Here is a 16279-nt window from a genome sequence, read left to right as displayed (position 1 = left end):
AATGAAGAAGAGCTTCGTCTCAAAGGAGTTAAAGGGAACCTGTCACCCCCAAAATGGCTGGTGAGGTAAGCTCACCGGCATCAGGGGCTTATCTACAGCAGTGCGCAGGCGCCGGGCCTCTCTGACCGTTCCGGCGCCTGCGCACTGCAGTACTTTGCTCTGCCCTCAACAGGGCAGACAAAGTACGCCTGCGCCGGAGCCGCGGCGTAAAGACCCGAAGAGGACGTCATGGAAGGAAGATGGGAGGCGCCGGAGCGGACCGGAGACACCCATCCGACCGGACCGCAGCGGGACCGCCCCTGGGTGAGCATAATCTAGCCTCTTTTTCTCATCTTTCAGGATACATCGGCGGCTTATCTACAGCATTACAGAATGCTGTAGATAAGCCCCTGATGCCGGTGAGCTTACCTCACCAGCGATTTTGGGGGTGACAGGTTCCCTTTAACAGAGGCAAAACCATCACATGGCAAAAAATTGTAGGATGTAGTCCAAGCATCCTCGGCTGGAATAACAGTTGACAGGTGACAGAAGTTGGTTGACTTTATGCAACATAGATGTGAAGCAGTTCTAAAAAACTGTGGGTATACAACTAAATATTACTTTAGTGATTCACAGAAATGCTAAATCCACAAAAATAGTACATATTGTGTTTGTAAAGACAAATGCAGACACTGCTATTTTTTAAAACTGCTCACTGTTCATTTTTTGTTATTTTCTGTAAAGTAGTTAAAATTATCTACATTTCTCTTCATGTTTTGAATTAGAAAGCAGTGTGCAATGTTCCCAATGCATGGAAATAAAAACTAGTATAAATATTTTGCAATTAACTCATGTTTTTGAACATACTGCTATTATTTTGAACACTACTGTATGAACAATGGCTTATGTCCATTCACCTACTGAACAATATTTCTGGCATAATTAAGAATAAACTCTGTGTGGCCACATTCCCCCTCCTCTTAATTAGGCCTGGAAACTGATGGATCCTTGCTATGGCAAGCAGTTTAACCCCTTTAGCCCCAAGGGTGGTTTAAATGTTAATGACCAGGCCAATTTTTACAATTCTGACCACTGTCCTTTTATGAGGTAATAACTCTGGAACGCTTCCATGGATCCTGGTGATTCTGACACTGTTTTCTCGTGTACATATTGTACTTCATGATAGTGGTAAAATTTCTATGATATGACTTGCGTTTATTTGTGAAAAAAAACAGAAATTTGCCGAAAATTTTGCAATTCTCCAACATTGAATTTTCATGCCCTTAAATCACACAGATATGTCACACAAAACACTTAATAATTAACATTGCACACATGTCTACTTTACGTCATTACAATTTTGGAACCAAAATGTATTTTTGCTAGGGAGTTATAAGGGTTAAAGGTTGACCAGCGATTTCCCATTTTTACAACACCGTTTTTTTTTAGGGACCACATCACATTTGAAGTCACTTTCAGGGGTCTATATGATAGAAAATACCCAAAAGTGACACCATTCTAAAAACTGCGCCCCTCAAGGTGCGCAAAACCACATTCAAGAAGCTTATTAACCCTTCTGGTGCTTCACAGGAATTTTTGGAATGTTTAAAAAAAATGAACATTTAACTTTTTTCACAAAAAAATTACTTCAGATCCAAATTTTTTTATTTTACCAAGGGTAACAGAAGAAATTAGACCACAAAAGTTATTGTGCAAATTGTCCTGAGTATGTTGATACCCCATATGTGAGGGTAAACCACTGTTTGGGCACATGGCAGAGTTCGGAAGGTTAGGAGCGCGGTTTGACTTTTTCAACACAAAATTGGCTGGAATTGAGATCAGACTCCAAGTCGCGTTTGGAGAGACCTCACTCTGATGTGCCTAAACAATGGAAACCACTGACAAATGACACCATTTTGGAAACTAGACCCCCCAAGGAACTTATCTAGATGTGTGGCGAGAACTTTGAACCCCCAGGTGTTTCACTAAAGTTTATAACGCCCGGACATGAAAATAAAAAAATCATATTTTTTCCACAACCATGATATTTTAGTCCCCAATTTTTTTATTTTCACAAGGGTAACAGGAGAAATTGAACCCCAAAAGATGTTTTCCAATTTGTCCTGAGTATGCTGATACCTCATATGTGGGAGAAAACTAGTGTATGGGCACACGTCAGGGCTCGGAAGGGAAGTAGTGACGTTTTGGAATGCAGACTTTGATTAAATGGTCTGTGGGCGTCATGTAGTGTTTGGAGAGCCCCTGATGTACCTAAACAGTGGAAACTCCCCCAAAAGTTACCCTATTTTATAAACTACACCCCCAAAGGAACTTATCTAGATGTGTCGTGAGCACTTTGAGCCCCAAGTGCTTCACAGAAGTTTATAATGTAGAGCCATAAAAATAAAAAAAATCATATTTTTTCCACAAAAATGATCTTTTCACCCCCAATTTTTTATTTTCCCAAGACTAACAGAAAAAATTGAATGCCAAGAGTTATTGTGCAATTTGTCCTGAGTAAGCGGATACCTCATATGTGGGAGTAAACCACTGTTTGGGCACATGGCGGAGCTCAGAAGGGAAGGAGCGCCTGATTTTACTGTTATGGTTTGCAGGTGCTATGGCCCACTGGGAGAGCCCATGAGGAGCCAAAACAGCAGAACCCCCCATAAATGACCACATTTTACGAATTACACCTCTTAAAGAATTCATCTAGGGGTGCAGTGATCATATTGACACCATAGGTGTGTCACAGAATTTTATACCATTGAGCAGGCATGCGGAGGGACTCTGGAGGAATGGAGCACTATTTGCCTATTCAAGTGAATGGTTCTGTGCATGTGTCCATGGGTAAAACACGCTGACATGCCCATTTTTTAATGTCAGCATGGGCCACAAAGCATCCAGCACACGTGCATACACATATAACACACATGGATGTCATCCATGTGACAAGCATCGGCGCCGGGGAAGAAGCGTTACAGTAAGTGCTGTTCCCCGGCACCGGGTGCTGAACACGGCTCTCATCATTCTCCCCTGCTCTGCCGGCGATCGGCACGACAAGGGGAGAATGATTCTCCACTGCTTGTGCCGGTCGCCGGCAGAGCAGGGAAGAATGATGAGAGCTGTGCTCAGCACCTGGCGCCGGGGAACAGCGCTTACTGTAACGCTTCTTCCCTGCGCCCGGCCTTGTGGTACTGATGCGGCACACACATGTCATACGTGTGCAGCAAGTATTACACACACGGACACTGACATCTCCGGTACCGGAACTATCAGGACATGTGAAAGAGACCTTATAGCGGGTTTTTATGCTTTGCTGCTGTAACACACTAAAAGACGCTTTTTATTGCAAAAAATAGTTTTTGCATCACCTTATTTTGAGAGCTATAATTTTTCCATATTTTGGCCGACAGAGTCTTGTGAGGTCTTGTTTTTTGAGGGACGAGTTGACGTTTTCTTGGTACCATTTTCAGACACATGACATGTTTTGATCGCTTTTTATTCCAATTTTTGGGAGGCAAAATGATCAAAACACAGCAATTTATAAATTTCTTTTGGGGAGGTGGCGTTTATATCGTTTCGCGTGTGGTAAAATTTATAAAACGGTTTTATTCTTTCGGTTAGTACGATTACAGCGATACCTCATTTATATCATTTTTATATGTTTCAGCGCTTTTATACAATAAAAACTATTTTATATAAAAAATAATTATTTTTGCATCACTTTATTCTGAGAGCTATAACATTTTTATTTTTCTGGTGATGGAGCCGTATGGGGGCTTGTTTTTTGCGGGACAAGATGACATTTTCAGCGGTACCATGTTTATATCTGTCTTTTTGATCGCGTGTTATTCCACTTTTTGTTAGACAGTATGATGATAAAGAATTGTTTTTTATGCCTTGTTTTTCTTTCTTTTTTTATGGTGTTCACTAGTAGGACAGTTTTATTGTTTAGATTTTTTTTTCATTCAAATATTTATTTATTGATAGAATAAATATAGATTTTTTTATTATGATTTTTAATTTTTTTTTTTTTTATATTTTTACAATTATTTTAATTTTTTTTAAATTCATTCTTACTTTTACACTATGTCCCACTATGGGACACTCATTTTGTGCAGGCTGATCTCTTCTATAGCATGCAGATCTGCATGCTATAGAAGCTGTCAGCGCTGCAGTTTCTGTACACTAACCTGAGAGACTTCCTGACATGCACTGCGCATGACAGAAAGTTTCTCAGCTCTGGAGACCCGGATGTTGTCATGACGACATCGGGTCTCCATGGCAGCGTTCGGGCGTGCCGCAGGGTCTCCGATCCAAAGGCAGAGGGGCCGTGAGCCCCTGTGCCAGCTCCGGAATGATGCGATCGTGTTCGATCGCAGCATTTCAGGGGTTAAAGTGCCGGGAGTGGTCTGTGACAGTGGTCTGAGAATCAGCTGACACCTGGCCGTGATCAGTCGCACACCACCCGTGTGCGCGGCCGATCGCTATGACATACTACCCCATCCATGGTCAGACGGGCCCAGGGCACATGGACGGGATAGTACATCAGATGTAAGAAAGGGGTTAATTGCTCTGGGTCAACCTCAGCAGAGTTTACTTTATCCTTCAGTATGTTCTGGTCATCCCACTGGACCAATTCCTTTATCAAATCCCACCAAGTGTTGGTGGACCGGAATTCAATCCGTTAAAGCTGGCACAACTCCTGTAGTTCTGATTCCTGTTATGGCTATGCAGCGCCCCAGAGTCCTGGTCATTGCAGTACTGACGCTCCGCCGCTAAGGGGAGTGATGGTACGTCTGATGGCACCTAAGGAGTTCACCTGACCAGGTATCACAGTCACACTTTACACTTCACATTCTGGCCACCAGGGGGAGCAAAGGGGCCTATGTATTATGCCACTCCTCACAATCTGGTAAAACTGGGGGCTGGATAGGAAGTTAGTCAGAAGCTGACTGGGTTGGATCCAGGCAACATCCTGTGGCAGAGGGTGTTGCAGGGGAAGATTCAGGGGGGTCTCTGTCAGGGGTGGGATCCTGACAGTGGCCTAGCGAACAGAACAGAACGTTACGGAGCCGCGCCTGCACTCGAATGCGGCGGCATCCTAAGAAAGGAAAAGAAGCGAGGTTTACTGTGGAGAAGTGAGAAACGAGATCGCAGCAAAAAGGAGATAAAGCCAGTAGGAGTCGTGCCGTAAGATCGAGGCAACATCCTACTGAGGCGCGTAGCCGGTGGCCGGAACGCCGAGGAAGTATTAGGCTCCAAGCAATACTTCAAACAGCGGCAGGACAGTTAATTTTAGGTTGGCTGTCTCACCTAAATCACCTAAGCAGACATAGGAGGCAATTGTGGGAGAGGGGCGACGCTAGGGTCCCGGAAGAACTCCAGGCCTACCCGTCATACGGGTGCGTCCTATCCATATCATCTGGGGGACGGAGAAGAACATCAGAATAGATACGAGTTGTGAGAAAGAAGAACATCAGAAACAGACACAACAGTTGTGAGGACTATCCCGTGGTGCTCAGCAGGGAGGTACTACAACACACAGGCGCTTGAAGGTAGGCACTGATTTCCACCTGCAAAGGAAACTCTGGATGTGCCATCGGACCGGCCGGTCTCAGCCAGCCCTGTTAGCAGTACTCTGGATTGAGAATCCTGAAGCCTTCAGTAAAGAGGTAAAGAGACTGCAACCCTGTGTCCTCGTTATTCATCGCGACCTGCACGACGCACCATCATCACATCTTTCATTGGACGCCCCTTAGCAGGGTCACGGACCGGGTCTAGCCACCGTGACAACCCCAGAACTGTGACAGAGAGGCCCGGTACCGAGTACCCTGCGGCCCTGCGTCTGGGGGCGCTCCAGCTGTATATCCATTCCAGTTCCCTTTCCCAAGGCTGAGCAGGTGGGGCTGGATATAGAAAAATAGGAAAAACTAAGAATGCTTAGAGCTTAAGATGGCCAATACATATTTGGAAGTAACGGTAAGTCTTTTGTTATTTGTATAAATAGCATCTCTGACTGAGCACTCCACCCATCAGCCTCTGGCGGTTTTAATCATAGCAGGATCATACCTAAACACATAAATGCAGGCTTCAGCCTTGGAGAGAAGCCACATTAGATAGGTTCCCAGCAACAAGAATCGCCTTATCGTGGCTGCTAGGTACACAAGAATTGACCCAGTTTATGCACTAATCATTCTCAATTTTTCCGATTTTCTGGAGCAGAAATGGAATTCATATATCATATAAGCATGTTTTCATGCTATAACGTTACACAGCGCAATTTTAGTTGTTAGTTTTATATGGAGATGGCTACTCTTAGTTTGCACCTGTACACACCTGGTTTCTGTTTGGAAGTGACGGTCAGCCTTTTGTCATATGCATAGGTTCTCTGACTGAGCACTCCACCCATCAGCCTCTAGCAGTCTTAATCATAGCAGGATCCTATCTATCTATATAAATGCAGGCTCCAGCCTAGGAGATGATCCACATTAGATCGGTTCCCAGCAACCAAAATCACCTTATCGTGGCTGCTGGGTATATTTGAATTGGCCAATTTATGCACTAAGCATTCTCAATTTTTCCTATTTTCTAGAGCAGGATTGCAATTCATATTTCCTATATTTCATGTTTTCATGACATAGCACAACAGAGTGCTACTTTATTTGTTGCTTTTTGAACAAAAACACAGCTCCCAAGACTTGTGACTCAACTGACATGAGTTGTATCATAAGTACACATACCGGTGAACTGACAGAGAAGGGCTTTGACATGAAAAGAAATTAACATTCTCCTTAGCTGACTGAGCACACATTTTTTTCTAAGGCCTCAGTCCTACGTGCGCAGTCAATGGAGAAGATTTATATATTTTCCTGTAACAGCCTGTCAGGGGTGTGTCAGAGGCTGAAGACAGTCACACTGCGTCAGGCTGCAGAAGGTCTCAGTGTTTGGCCTTGCAGAATAGTGGCCACCTCCTCCAGCCTTAATAGTGTCACCTGGATCTGGGCATTTATAACTCCCAACTTCCCGTTGGGAGTTGCAAGTGTTATTTTCTATTTGCATTTCCCTGTTGAGGCTTGGAGCAGTAGCTGTCATCTATGATCCTTTTTAGAGTTTGGAGGACTTTGGTATTTCTCTCTGAGTCTTCTCAAGCTAAGTTTTCCCTTGTTTCATTTGTCTATCCCAGTTGTCTTTAGCCATAGTGAAGATTGACTAGCGCTCATCCAGTCCTCCCCGCTGCAGGGCTTACTGCCAGGGTCAGGCAGGGATTAGGTATCTTGCTCGGCGATAGGTGCGGAACCTATATAGGAACGATAGGACAGACAGGGTGACGTTAGATCTGTCTATGGGGTCTCCACTCCCCCCCTACCCTAGTGTTTGGTTCCCCATCACTTATTTCTTTGTGTTTCACTTAGTCTGTCCTACACTGTGCGTGACACAGCCCTGCTCCTCGGTTCACGGAGGTAAGTATGTTTATGGTACAGTTTCTCTGTCAGTTGAGGCTTGGTCTGGCTGGGACCCTTTTATCACATTGTTGGGGAACTCATTTACGGAGTTCAGTATGTCAGTGATCTGGTGGGGTCAGAATTATAATGATAAAATTGAATTTGAAAGTCTTAGAGTTTGATGTGTAAAATAATGTTTTTATTTTATAATTCAGGGGTTCTTTGCATATTCAGTAAAGAAGTAAACTGTCATATTATTTAAGTTTTAGATAAAAATACATTTTTTACAGAAATAATTTGAATAATTTGCAGTAATATAACATCCTGTAAAGGTTTAATTACCTCAGACGATGGAATAGATGGTTGAGATGGATGTGATATTACTGGTCTTTGAAGAAAAATTATTTGTTTTGTTGTCAAATTTCCTTCACTGAAATAAATAGAAACTGTTAGAAAGTTATGCAATTCTGGATACAGAAATATAATTTGTGTTTCAAATTTTCGGGCCCTGAACATTTTAATGTATGAAATACACTAGGTACGTTAGAAGCAAATCCCTAACATAGTCCTAATTCCCTAACAAGATATTTAATAATTCCTAACTTTCTCTTTAAATGGCAGACAGACGCAATTAAGCACCTGGGTACACAAATCCCGGGAAACTTCAACGATCTGTATCATTTAAATTATATCCCCTGTTGTGAATTCCGTTCTCGAACTCCCTCCTGTGGTCATGAATGGTACTTCGGCGAGTTCTGTCCGTGGACTCCCTCTGGTGGCTGTGAGTGGAACTGGCTAGGCTGGTTTCTCTATTTAACTCCACTCAGATCGTTACTCCATGCCAGCTGTCAATGTATCTGTACTGGTTCAGATCTCTCTCGGATCTTTCTGATGACCTATCTACTCCAGCAGAAGCTAAGTCCCTGCTAGTTCATTTGTTGTTCATTGTGTACTGAATATATTTCTTAGTACTTGCTAAGTTCTAGTCCAGCTTGCTAACATGATATTGCCTTGCTAGCTGGAAGCTCTGGGTTGCAGAGTGGCACCTCCGCACCGTGAGTCGGTGCGGGGGTCTTTTTGCACACTCTGCGTGGCTTTTTGTAGATTTTTGTGCTGACCGCATAGATCCCTTTCCTATCCTCAGTCTATTTAGTAAGTCTGGCCTCCTTTGCTGAAACCTGTTTCATTCCTGTGTTTGTGACTTTCCTCTTAACTCACAGTTAATATATGTGGGGGGCTGCCTTTACCTTTGGGGAATTTCTCTGCGGCAAGGAAAGGCTTATTTTCCTATCTTTAGGGGTAGTTAGCTCTTAGGCTGTGAAGAGGCGTCTAGGGAGAGTTAGGTACGCTCCACAGCTATTTCTAGTGTGTGTGTTATAGGATTAGGATTGCGGTCAGCAGAGTTCCCACTTCCCAGAGCTTGTCCTGTCTTTTAGTTTAACCATCAGGTCATTCCAGGTGCACCTAACCACCAGGTCCATAACAGTACAGCTGGCCCACAAAGTGTTAATGCATCTCAATAGAGGGATAAGAGAAGTTCTGAGACCATTTTTTTTTCTCTGCAGTGTGTTTTGTCTTTCTTTTCCCCTTAACCTCTGGGTGGTTCAGGACTCAGGTGTAGATATGGACATTCAAGGTCTGTCCTCTTGTGTTGATCAACTCACTGCAAGGGTACAAAACATTCAAGATTATGTAGTTCAGAATCCTATGTTAGAGCCTAGAATTCCAATTCCTGATTTGTTTTCTGGGGATAGATCTAAATTTCTGAATTTCAAAAATAATTGTAGACTGTTTCTTGCTTTGAAACCCCGCTTCTCTGGTGACCCCATTCAGCAAGTAAAAATCATTATTTCTTTGTTACGTGGCGACCCTCAAGACTGGGCATTCTCCCTTGCGCCAGGAGATCCTGCATTGCTTAATGTAGATGCGTTTTTTCTGGCGCTTGGATTGCTTTATGACGAACCTAACTCTGTGGATCAGGCAGAGAAAATCTTGCTGGCTTTGTTTCAGGGTCAGGATGAAGCGGAGGTATATTGCCAGAAGTTTAGAAAGTGGTCTGTGCTTACTCAATGGAATGAGTGTGCCCTTGCAGCAATTTTCAGAAAAGGTCTTTCTGAAGCCCTTAAGGATGTTATGGTGGGGTTTCCCACGCCTGCTGGTCTGAATGAATCAATGTCTTTGGCCATTCAAATCGATCGGCGCTTGCGTGAACGCAAGGTTGTGCGCCATTTGGCGGTATCCTCTGAGCAGAGGCCTGAGCCTATGCAATGTGATAGGACTTTGACCAGAGCTGAACGGCAAGAACACAGACGTCAGAATGGGCTGTGTTTTTACTGTGGTGACTCCACTCATGCTATCTCTGATTGTCCTAAGCGCACTAAGCGGTTCGCTAGGTCTGTCACCATTGGTACTGTACAGCCTAAATTTCTTTTGTCCGTTACTCTGATTTGCTCTTTGTCATCCTACTCTGTTATGGCATTTGTGGACTCAGGCGCTGCCCTGAATTTGATGGACTTGGAGTTTGCCAGGCGCTGTGGTTTTTTCTTGGAGCCCTTGCAGTATCCTATTCCATTAAGGGGAATTGATGCTACGCCTTTGGCCAAGAATAAACCTCAGTACTGGACTCAGTTGACCATGTGCATGGCTCCTGCACATCAGGAAGATATTCGCTTTTTGGTGCTGCATAATTTGCATGATGTGGTCGTGTTGGGTTTGCCATGGCTACAGGTCCATAATCCAGTATTGGATTGGAAATCGATGTCTGTGTCCAGTTGGGGTTGTCAAGGGGTACATGGTGACGTTCCGGTATTGTCAATTTCTCCTTCTACTCCTTCTGAAGTCCCTGAGTTTTTGTCGGATTACCGAGATGTATTTGATGAGCCCAAATCCAGTGCCTTACCTCCTCATAGGGATTGTGATTGTGCTATTAATTTGATTCCTGGTAGTAAATTTCCTAAGGGACGGCTTTTCAATTTATCTGTGCCGGAACACGCCGCTATGCGGAGTTATATAAAGGAGTCCTTGGAGAAAGGGCATATTCGCCCGTCGTCGTCACCGTTGGGAGCAGGGTTCTTTTTTGTGGCCAAGAAGGATGGTTCTCTGAGACCTTGTATAGATTACCGCCTTCTCAATAAAATCACGGTCAAATTTCAGTACCCTTTGCCTCTACTGTCTGATTTGTTTGCTCGGATTAAGTGGGCTAGTTGGTTCACCAAGATAGATCTTCGAGGGGCGTATAATCTTGTGCGTATTAAACAGGGCGATGAATGGAAAACTGTTGTGAATTTGCTTTTTGGCTCCCTCTAGTGGTTACTGGTTTTTTGACTCTGGTTTTTCTGTCATTCCTTTTATCCGCACCTGGGTCGTTAGTTAGGGGTGTTGCTATATAAGCTCCCTGGACCTTCAGTTCTATGCCTGGCAACGTAGTTATCAGAGCTAATCTGCTGTGCTCTTGTCTACTGATCCTGGTTCCGGTTATATCAGCTAAGTCTGCTATTTTGCTTTTTGCTATTTGTTTTGTTTTGTATTTTTGTCCAGCTTGTTCCAAATCTGTATCCTGATCTTTGCTGGAAGCTCTAGGGGGCTGGTATTCTCCCCCCGGACCGTTAGACGGTTCGGGGGTTCTTGAATTTCCAGTGTGGATTTTGATAGGGTTTTTGTTGACCATATAAGTTACCTTTCTTTATTCTGCTATTAGTAAGCAGGCCTCTCTGTGCTAAACCTGGTTCATTTCTGTGTTTGTCATTTCCTCTTACCTCACCGTTATTATTTGTGGGGGGCTTCTATCCTGCTTTGGGGTCCCTTTCTCTGGAGGCGAGAGAGGTCTTTGTTTTCTTCTACTAGGGGTAGTTAGATTCTCCGGCTGGCGCGTGTCATCTAGAATCAACGTAGGAATGATCCCCGGCTACTTCTAGTGTTGGCGTTAGGAGTAGATATATGGTCAACCCAGTTACCACTGCCCTATGAGCTGGATTTTTGTATCTTGCAGACTTCCACGTTCCTCTGAGACCCTCGCCATTGGGGTCATAACAGTTTGCCAGGCCAGTATTATATGTTTAATGCATTGCAAAAGAGGGATTACAAGAAAGAAGATTCTGAGTTTTTTTTTTTTTTTTTTTTTTTTCTTCTTCCCCTTTACCTCAGAGTGGCTTAAGCTTGCTGCAGACATGAATGTCCAGACCTTGATTACAAGTGTGGACCAGCTGGCTACTCGTGTGCAGGGCATACAAGATTATGTTATCAGAAATCCTAGGTCAGAACCTAAGATACCGATTCCTGAACTGTTTTCCGGAGACAGGTTTAAGTTTAGGAATTTCATGAATAATTGCAAATTGTTTTTGTCCCTGAGACCCTGTTCATCTGGAGACTCCGCTCAGCAAGTAAAAATTGTTATTTCGTTCTTACGGGGCGACCCTCAAGATTGGGCTTTTTCGCTGGCGCCTGGAGATCCGGCATTGGCTGATATTGATGCGTTTTTTCTGGCGCTCGGTTTACTTTATGAGGAACCCAATCTTGAGATTCAGGCAGAAAAGGCCTTGCTGGCTATGTCTCAGGGGCAGGACGAGGCTGAAGTGTATTGCCAAAAATTTCGGAAATGGTCCGTGCTGACACATTGGAACGAGTGTGCACTGGCCGCTAATTTTAGAAATGGCCTTTCTGATGCCATTAAGAATGTTATGGTGGGTTTTCCCATTCCCACAGGTCTGAATGATACTATGGCACTGGCTATTCAAATTGACCGGCGGTTGCGGGAGCGCAAAACCGCAAATTCCCTCATGGTGTTGTCTGAACAGACACCTAATTCGGTGCAATGTGATAGAAAAACCGCAAATTCCCTCATGGTGTTGTCTGAACAGACACCTGATTTAATGCAATGTGATAGAATCCTGACTAGAGATGAGCGGAAAATTCATAGACGCCGGAATGGCTTGTGTTACTACTGTGGTGATTCTACACATGTTATCTCAGCATGCTCTAAACGTATAGCTAAGGTTGTTAGTCCGGTCACCGTTGGTAATTTGCAACCTAAATTTATTCTGTCTGTAACTTTGATTTGCTCACTGTCATCTTATCCTGTCATGGCGTTTGTAGATTCAGGTGCTGCCCTGAGTCTTATGGATCTGTCATTTGCTAAGCACTGTGGTTTTATTCTTGAACCATTAGAAAATCCTATTCCTCTTAGGGGTATTGATGCTACGCCATTGGCAGCAAATAAACCGCAGTATTGGACACAGGTTACCATGTGCATGACTCCTGAACACCGCGAGGTGATACGTTTTCTTGTTTTACATAAAATGCATGATTTGGTTGTTTTAGGGCTGCCATGGTTACAGACCCATAATCCCGTCCTGGACTGGAAGGCTATGTCAGTGTCAAGTTGGGGCTGTCGTGGTATTCATGGGGATTCCCTGCCTGTGTCTATTGCTTCTTCTACGCCTTCGGAAGTTCCGGAGTATTTGTCTGATTATCAGGATGTCTTTAGCGAGTCCAGGTCCAGTGCATTGCCTCCTCATAGGGACTGTGACTGTGCTATAGATTTGATCCCAGGCAGTAAATTTCCTAAGGGAAGACTGTTTAATCTGTCGGTACCTGAACATACCGCTATGCGTTCGTATATCAAGGAGTCTCTGGAGAAAGGACATATTCGTCCTTCTTCTTCCCCTCTTGGGGCGGGATTCTTTTTTGTGGCTAAAAAGGACGGATCTTTGAGGCCTTGTATTGATTATCGGCTTTTAAATAAGATCACTGTCAAATTTCAGTATCCTTTGCCGCTGTTGTCTGACTTGTTTGCCCGGATTAAAGGTGCCAAGTGGTTCACCAAGATAGACCTTCGTGGTGCGTACAACCTTGTGCGCATTAAGCAAGGTGATGAATGGAAAACCGCATTCAATACGCCCGAAGGTCATTTTGAGTACTTGGTGATGCCTTTTGGGCTCTCCAATGCGCCTTCAGTTTTTCAGTCCTTTATGCATGACATTTTCCGGAAGTATCTGGATAAATTTTTGATAGTTTATCTGGATGATATTTTGGTTTTTTCTGATAATTGGGACTCGCATGTGGAGCAGGTCAGGTTGGTCTTTAAAATTTTGCGTGAAAATTCTTTGTTTGTCAAGGGCTCAAAGTGTCTCTTTGGTGTACAGAAGGTTCCCTTTTTGGGGTTCATTTTTTCCCCTTCTGCTGTGGAGATGGACCCAGTCAAGGTCCGAGCTATTCTTGATTGGACTCAGCCCTCGTCAGTTAAGAGTCTTCAGAAGTTCTTGGGTTTCGCTAACTTCTACCGTCGTTTTATCGCAAATTTTTCTAGCATTGTGAAACCTTTGACGGATATGACCAAGAAGGGCTCCGATGTAGCTAACTGGGCTCCTGCTGCCGTGGAGGCTTTCCAGGAGTTAAAACGCCGGTTTACTTCGGCGCCTGTTTTGTGCCAGCCCGATGTCTCACTTCCCTTTCAGGTTGAGGTGGATGCTTCAGAGATTGGAGCAGGGGCCGTTTTGTCGCAGAGAGGCCCTGGTTGCTCTGTTATGAAACCTTGTGCCTTTTTCTCTAGGAAATTTTCGCCTGCCGAGCGAAATTATGATGTGGGCAATCGGGAGTTGTTGGCCATGAAATGGGCATTTGAGGAGTGGCGTCATTGGCTCGAGGGTGCTAAGCATCGTGTGGTGGTCTTGACTGATCACAAAAATCTGATGTATCTCGAGTCTGCTAAACGCCTTAATCCGAGACAGGCCCGCTGGTCATTGTTTTTCTCCCGCTTTGATTTTGTTGTCTCGTATTTACCAGGTTCAAAGAATGTGAAGGCCGATGCTCTTTCTAGGAGCTTTGTGCCTGATGCTCCTGGAACCGTTGATCCTGTTGGTATTCTTAAGGATGGAGTTATCTTGTCACTGTCAGCTATTTCTCCGGATCTGCGACGTGTGTTGCAGAGATTTCAGGCTGATAGGCCTGAGTCTTGTCCACCTGACAGACTGTTTGTCCCGGATAAGTGGACCAGCAGAGTCATTTCCGAGGTTCATTCCTCGGTGTTGGCAGGTCACCCGGGAATTTTTGGCACCAGAGATCTGGTGGCCAGGTCCTTTTGGTGGCCTTCCTTGTCAAGGGATGTGCGGTCATTTGTGCAGTCCTGTGGTACTTGTGCTCGAGCTAAGCCTTGCTGTTCTCGTGCCAGCGGGTTGCTCTTGCCCTTGCCTGTCCCGAAGAGACCTTGGACACATATCTCCATGGATTTCATTTCTGATCTTCCGGTGTCTCAGGGCATGTCTGTCATCTGGGTGATATGTGATCGCTTCTCCAAGATGGTCCATTTGGTTCCTTTGCCTAAGCTGCCTTCCTCTTCCGATCTGGTTCCTGTGTTTTTCCAGAACGTGGTTCGTTTGCACGGCATCCCTGAGAATATTGTGTCAGACAGAGGATCCCAGTTCGTTTCTAGGTTCTGGCGATCCTTTTGTAGTAGGATGGGCATTGATTTGTCGTTTTCATCTGCTTTCCATCCTCAGACTAATGGACAGACGGAGCGAACCAATCAGACTTTGGAGGCTTATTTGAGGTGCTTTGTCTCTGCTGATCAGGACGATTGGGTGACATTCTTGCCGTTGGCTGAGTTTGCCCTTAATAATCGGGCTAGTTCCGCCACCTTGGTTTCGCCTTTTTTCTGCAACTCTGGTTTCCATCCTCGCTTTTCTTCGGGTCATGTGGAGCCTTCTGACTGTCCTGGGGTGGATTCTGTGGTGGATAGGTTGCAGCGGATCTGGAATCATGTGGTGGACAACTTGAAGTTGTCACAGGAGAGGGCTCAGCGCTTTGCCAACGGCCGCCGCGGTGTGGGTCCCCGACTACGCGTTGGGGATTTGGTGTGGCTTTCTTCTCGCTTTATTCCTATGAAGGTCTCCTCTCCAAAATTTAAACCTCGCTTCATTGGTCCTTACAAGATATTGGAAATCCTTAATCCTGTATCTTTTCGTCTGGATCTTCCTGTGTCGTTTGCTATTCACAATGTATTTCATAGGTCCTTGTTGCGGCGGTACGTTGTGCCTGTAGTTCCTTCTGCTGAGCCGCCTGCTCCGGTGTTGGTTGAGGGCGAGTTGGAGTACGTGGTGGAGAAGATCTTGGATTCGCGCCTCTCCAGGCGGAGGCTTCAGTACCTGGTCAAGTGGAAGGGCTATGGTCAGGAGGATAATTCCTGGGTGGTCGCCTCTGATGTTCATGCGGCCGATTTAGTTCGTGCCTTTCATGCCGCTCATCCTGATCGCCCTGGTGGTCGTGGTGAGGGTTCGGTGACCCCTCACTAAGGGGGGGGTACTGTTGTGAATTTGCTTTTTGGCTCCCTCTAGTGGTTACTGGTTTTTTGACTCTGGTTTTTCTGTCATTCCTTTTATCCGCACCTGGGTCGTTAGTTAGGGGTGTTGCTATATAAGCTCCCTGGACCTTCAGTTCTATGCCTGGCAACGTAGTTATCAGAGCTAATCTGCTGTGCTCTTGTCTACTGATCCTGGTTCCGGTTATATCAGCTAAGTCTGCTATTTTGCTTTTTGCTATTTGTTTTGTTTTGTATTTTTGTCCAGCTTGTTCCAAATCTGTATCCTGATCTTTGCTGGAAGCTCTAGGGGGCTGGTATTCTCCCCCCGGACCGTTAGACGGTTCGGGGGTTCTTGAATTTCCAGTGTGGATTTTGATAGGGTTTTTGTTGACCATATAAGTTACCTTTCTTTATTCTGCTATTAGTAAGCGGGCCTCTCTGTGCTAAACCTGGTTCATTTCTGTGTTTGTCATTTCCTCTTACCTCACCGTTATTATTTGTGGGGGGCTTCTATCCTGCTTTGGGGTCCCTTTCTCTGGAGGCGAGAGAGGTCTTTGTT

The 16279-nt window shown here is 44.8% G+C and overlaps 1 protein-coding gene across 2 annotated transcripts in view; it reads right to left on the bottom strand.

The window, feature by feature from the left end:
- Nucleotides 1-16279, bottom strand: part of RFTN2 (raftlin family member 2) — a 203782-nt gene that overhangs the window by 26127 nt on the left and 161376 nt on the right. For both annotated transcript variants that reach the window (XM_077275392.1, XM_077275393.1), the window contains exon 8: nt 7770-7857. In XM_077275392.1, the coding sequence (XP_077131507.1) occupies nt 7770-7857 (88 nt within the window). The remainder of the gene's footprint in view (nt 1-7769; nt 7858-16279) is intronic.

The sequence above is a fragment of the Ranitomeya variabilis genome, chromosome 7 (assembly GCF_051348905.1).
Source record: "Ranitomeya variabilis isolate aRanVar5 chromosome 7, aRanVar5.hap1, whole genome shotgun sequence".
Classification (NCBI taxonomy): Eukaryota; Metazoa; Chordata; class Amphibia; order Anura; family Dendrobatidae; genus Ranitomeya; species Ranitomeya variabilis.
The sequence above is the reverse complement of the archived record's forward strand: the minus strand, read 5'-3'. Positions and strand labels throughout refer to the sequence as shown.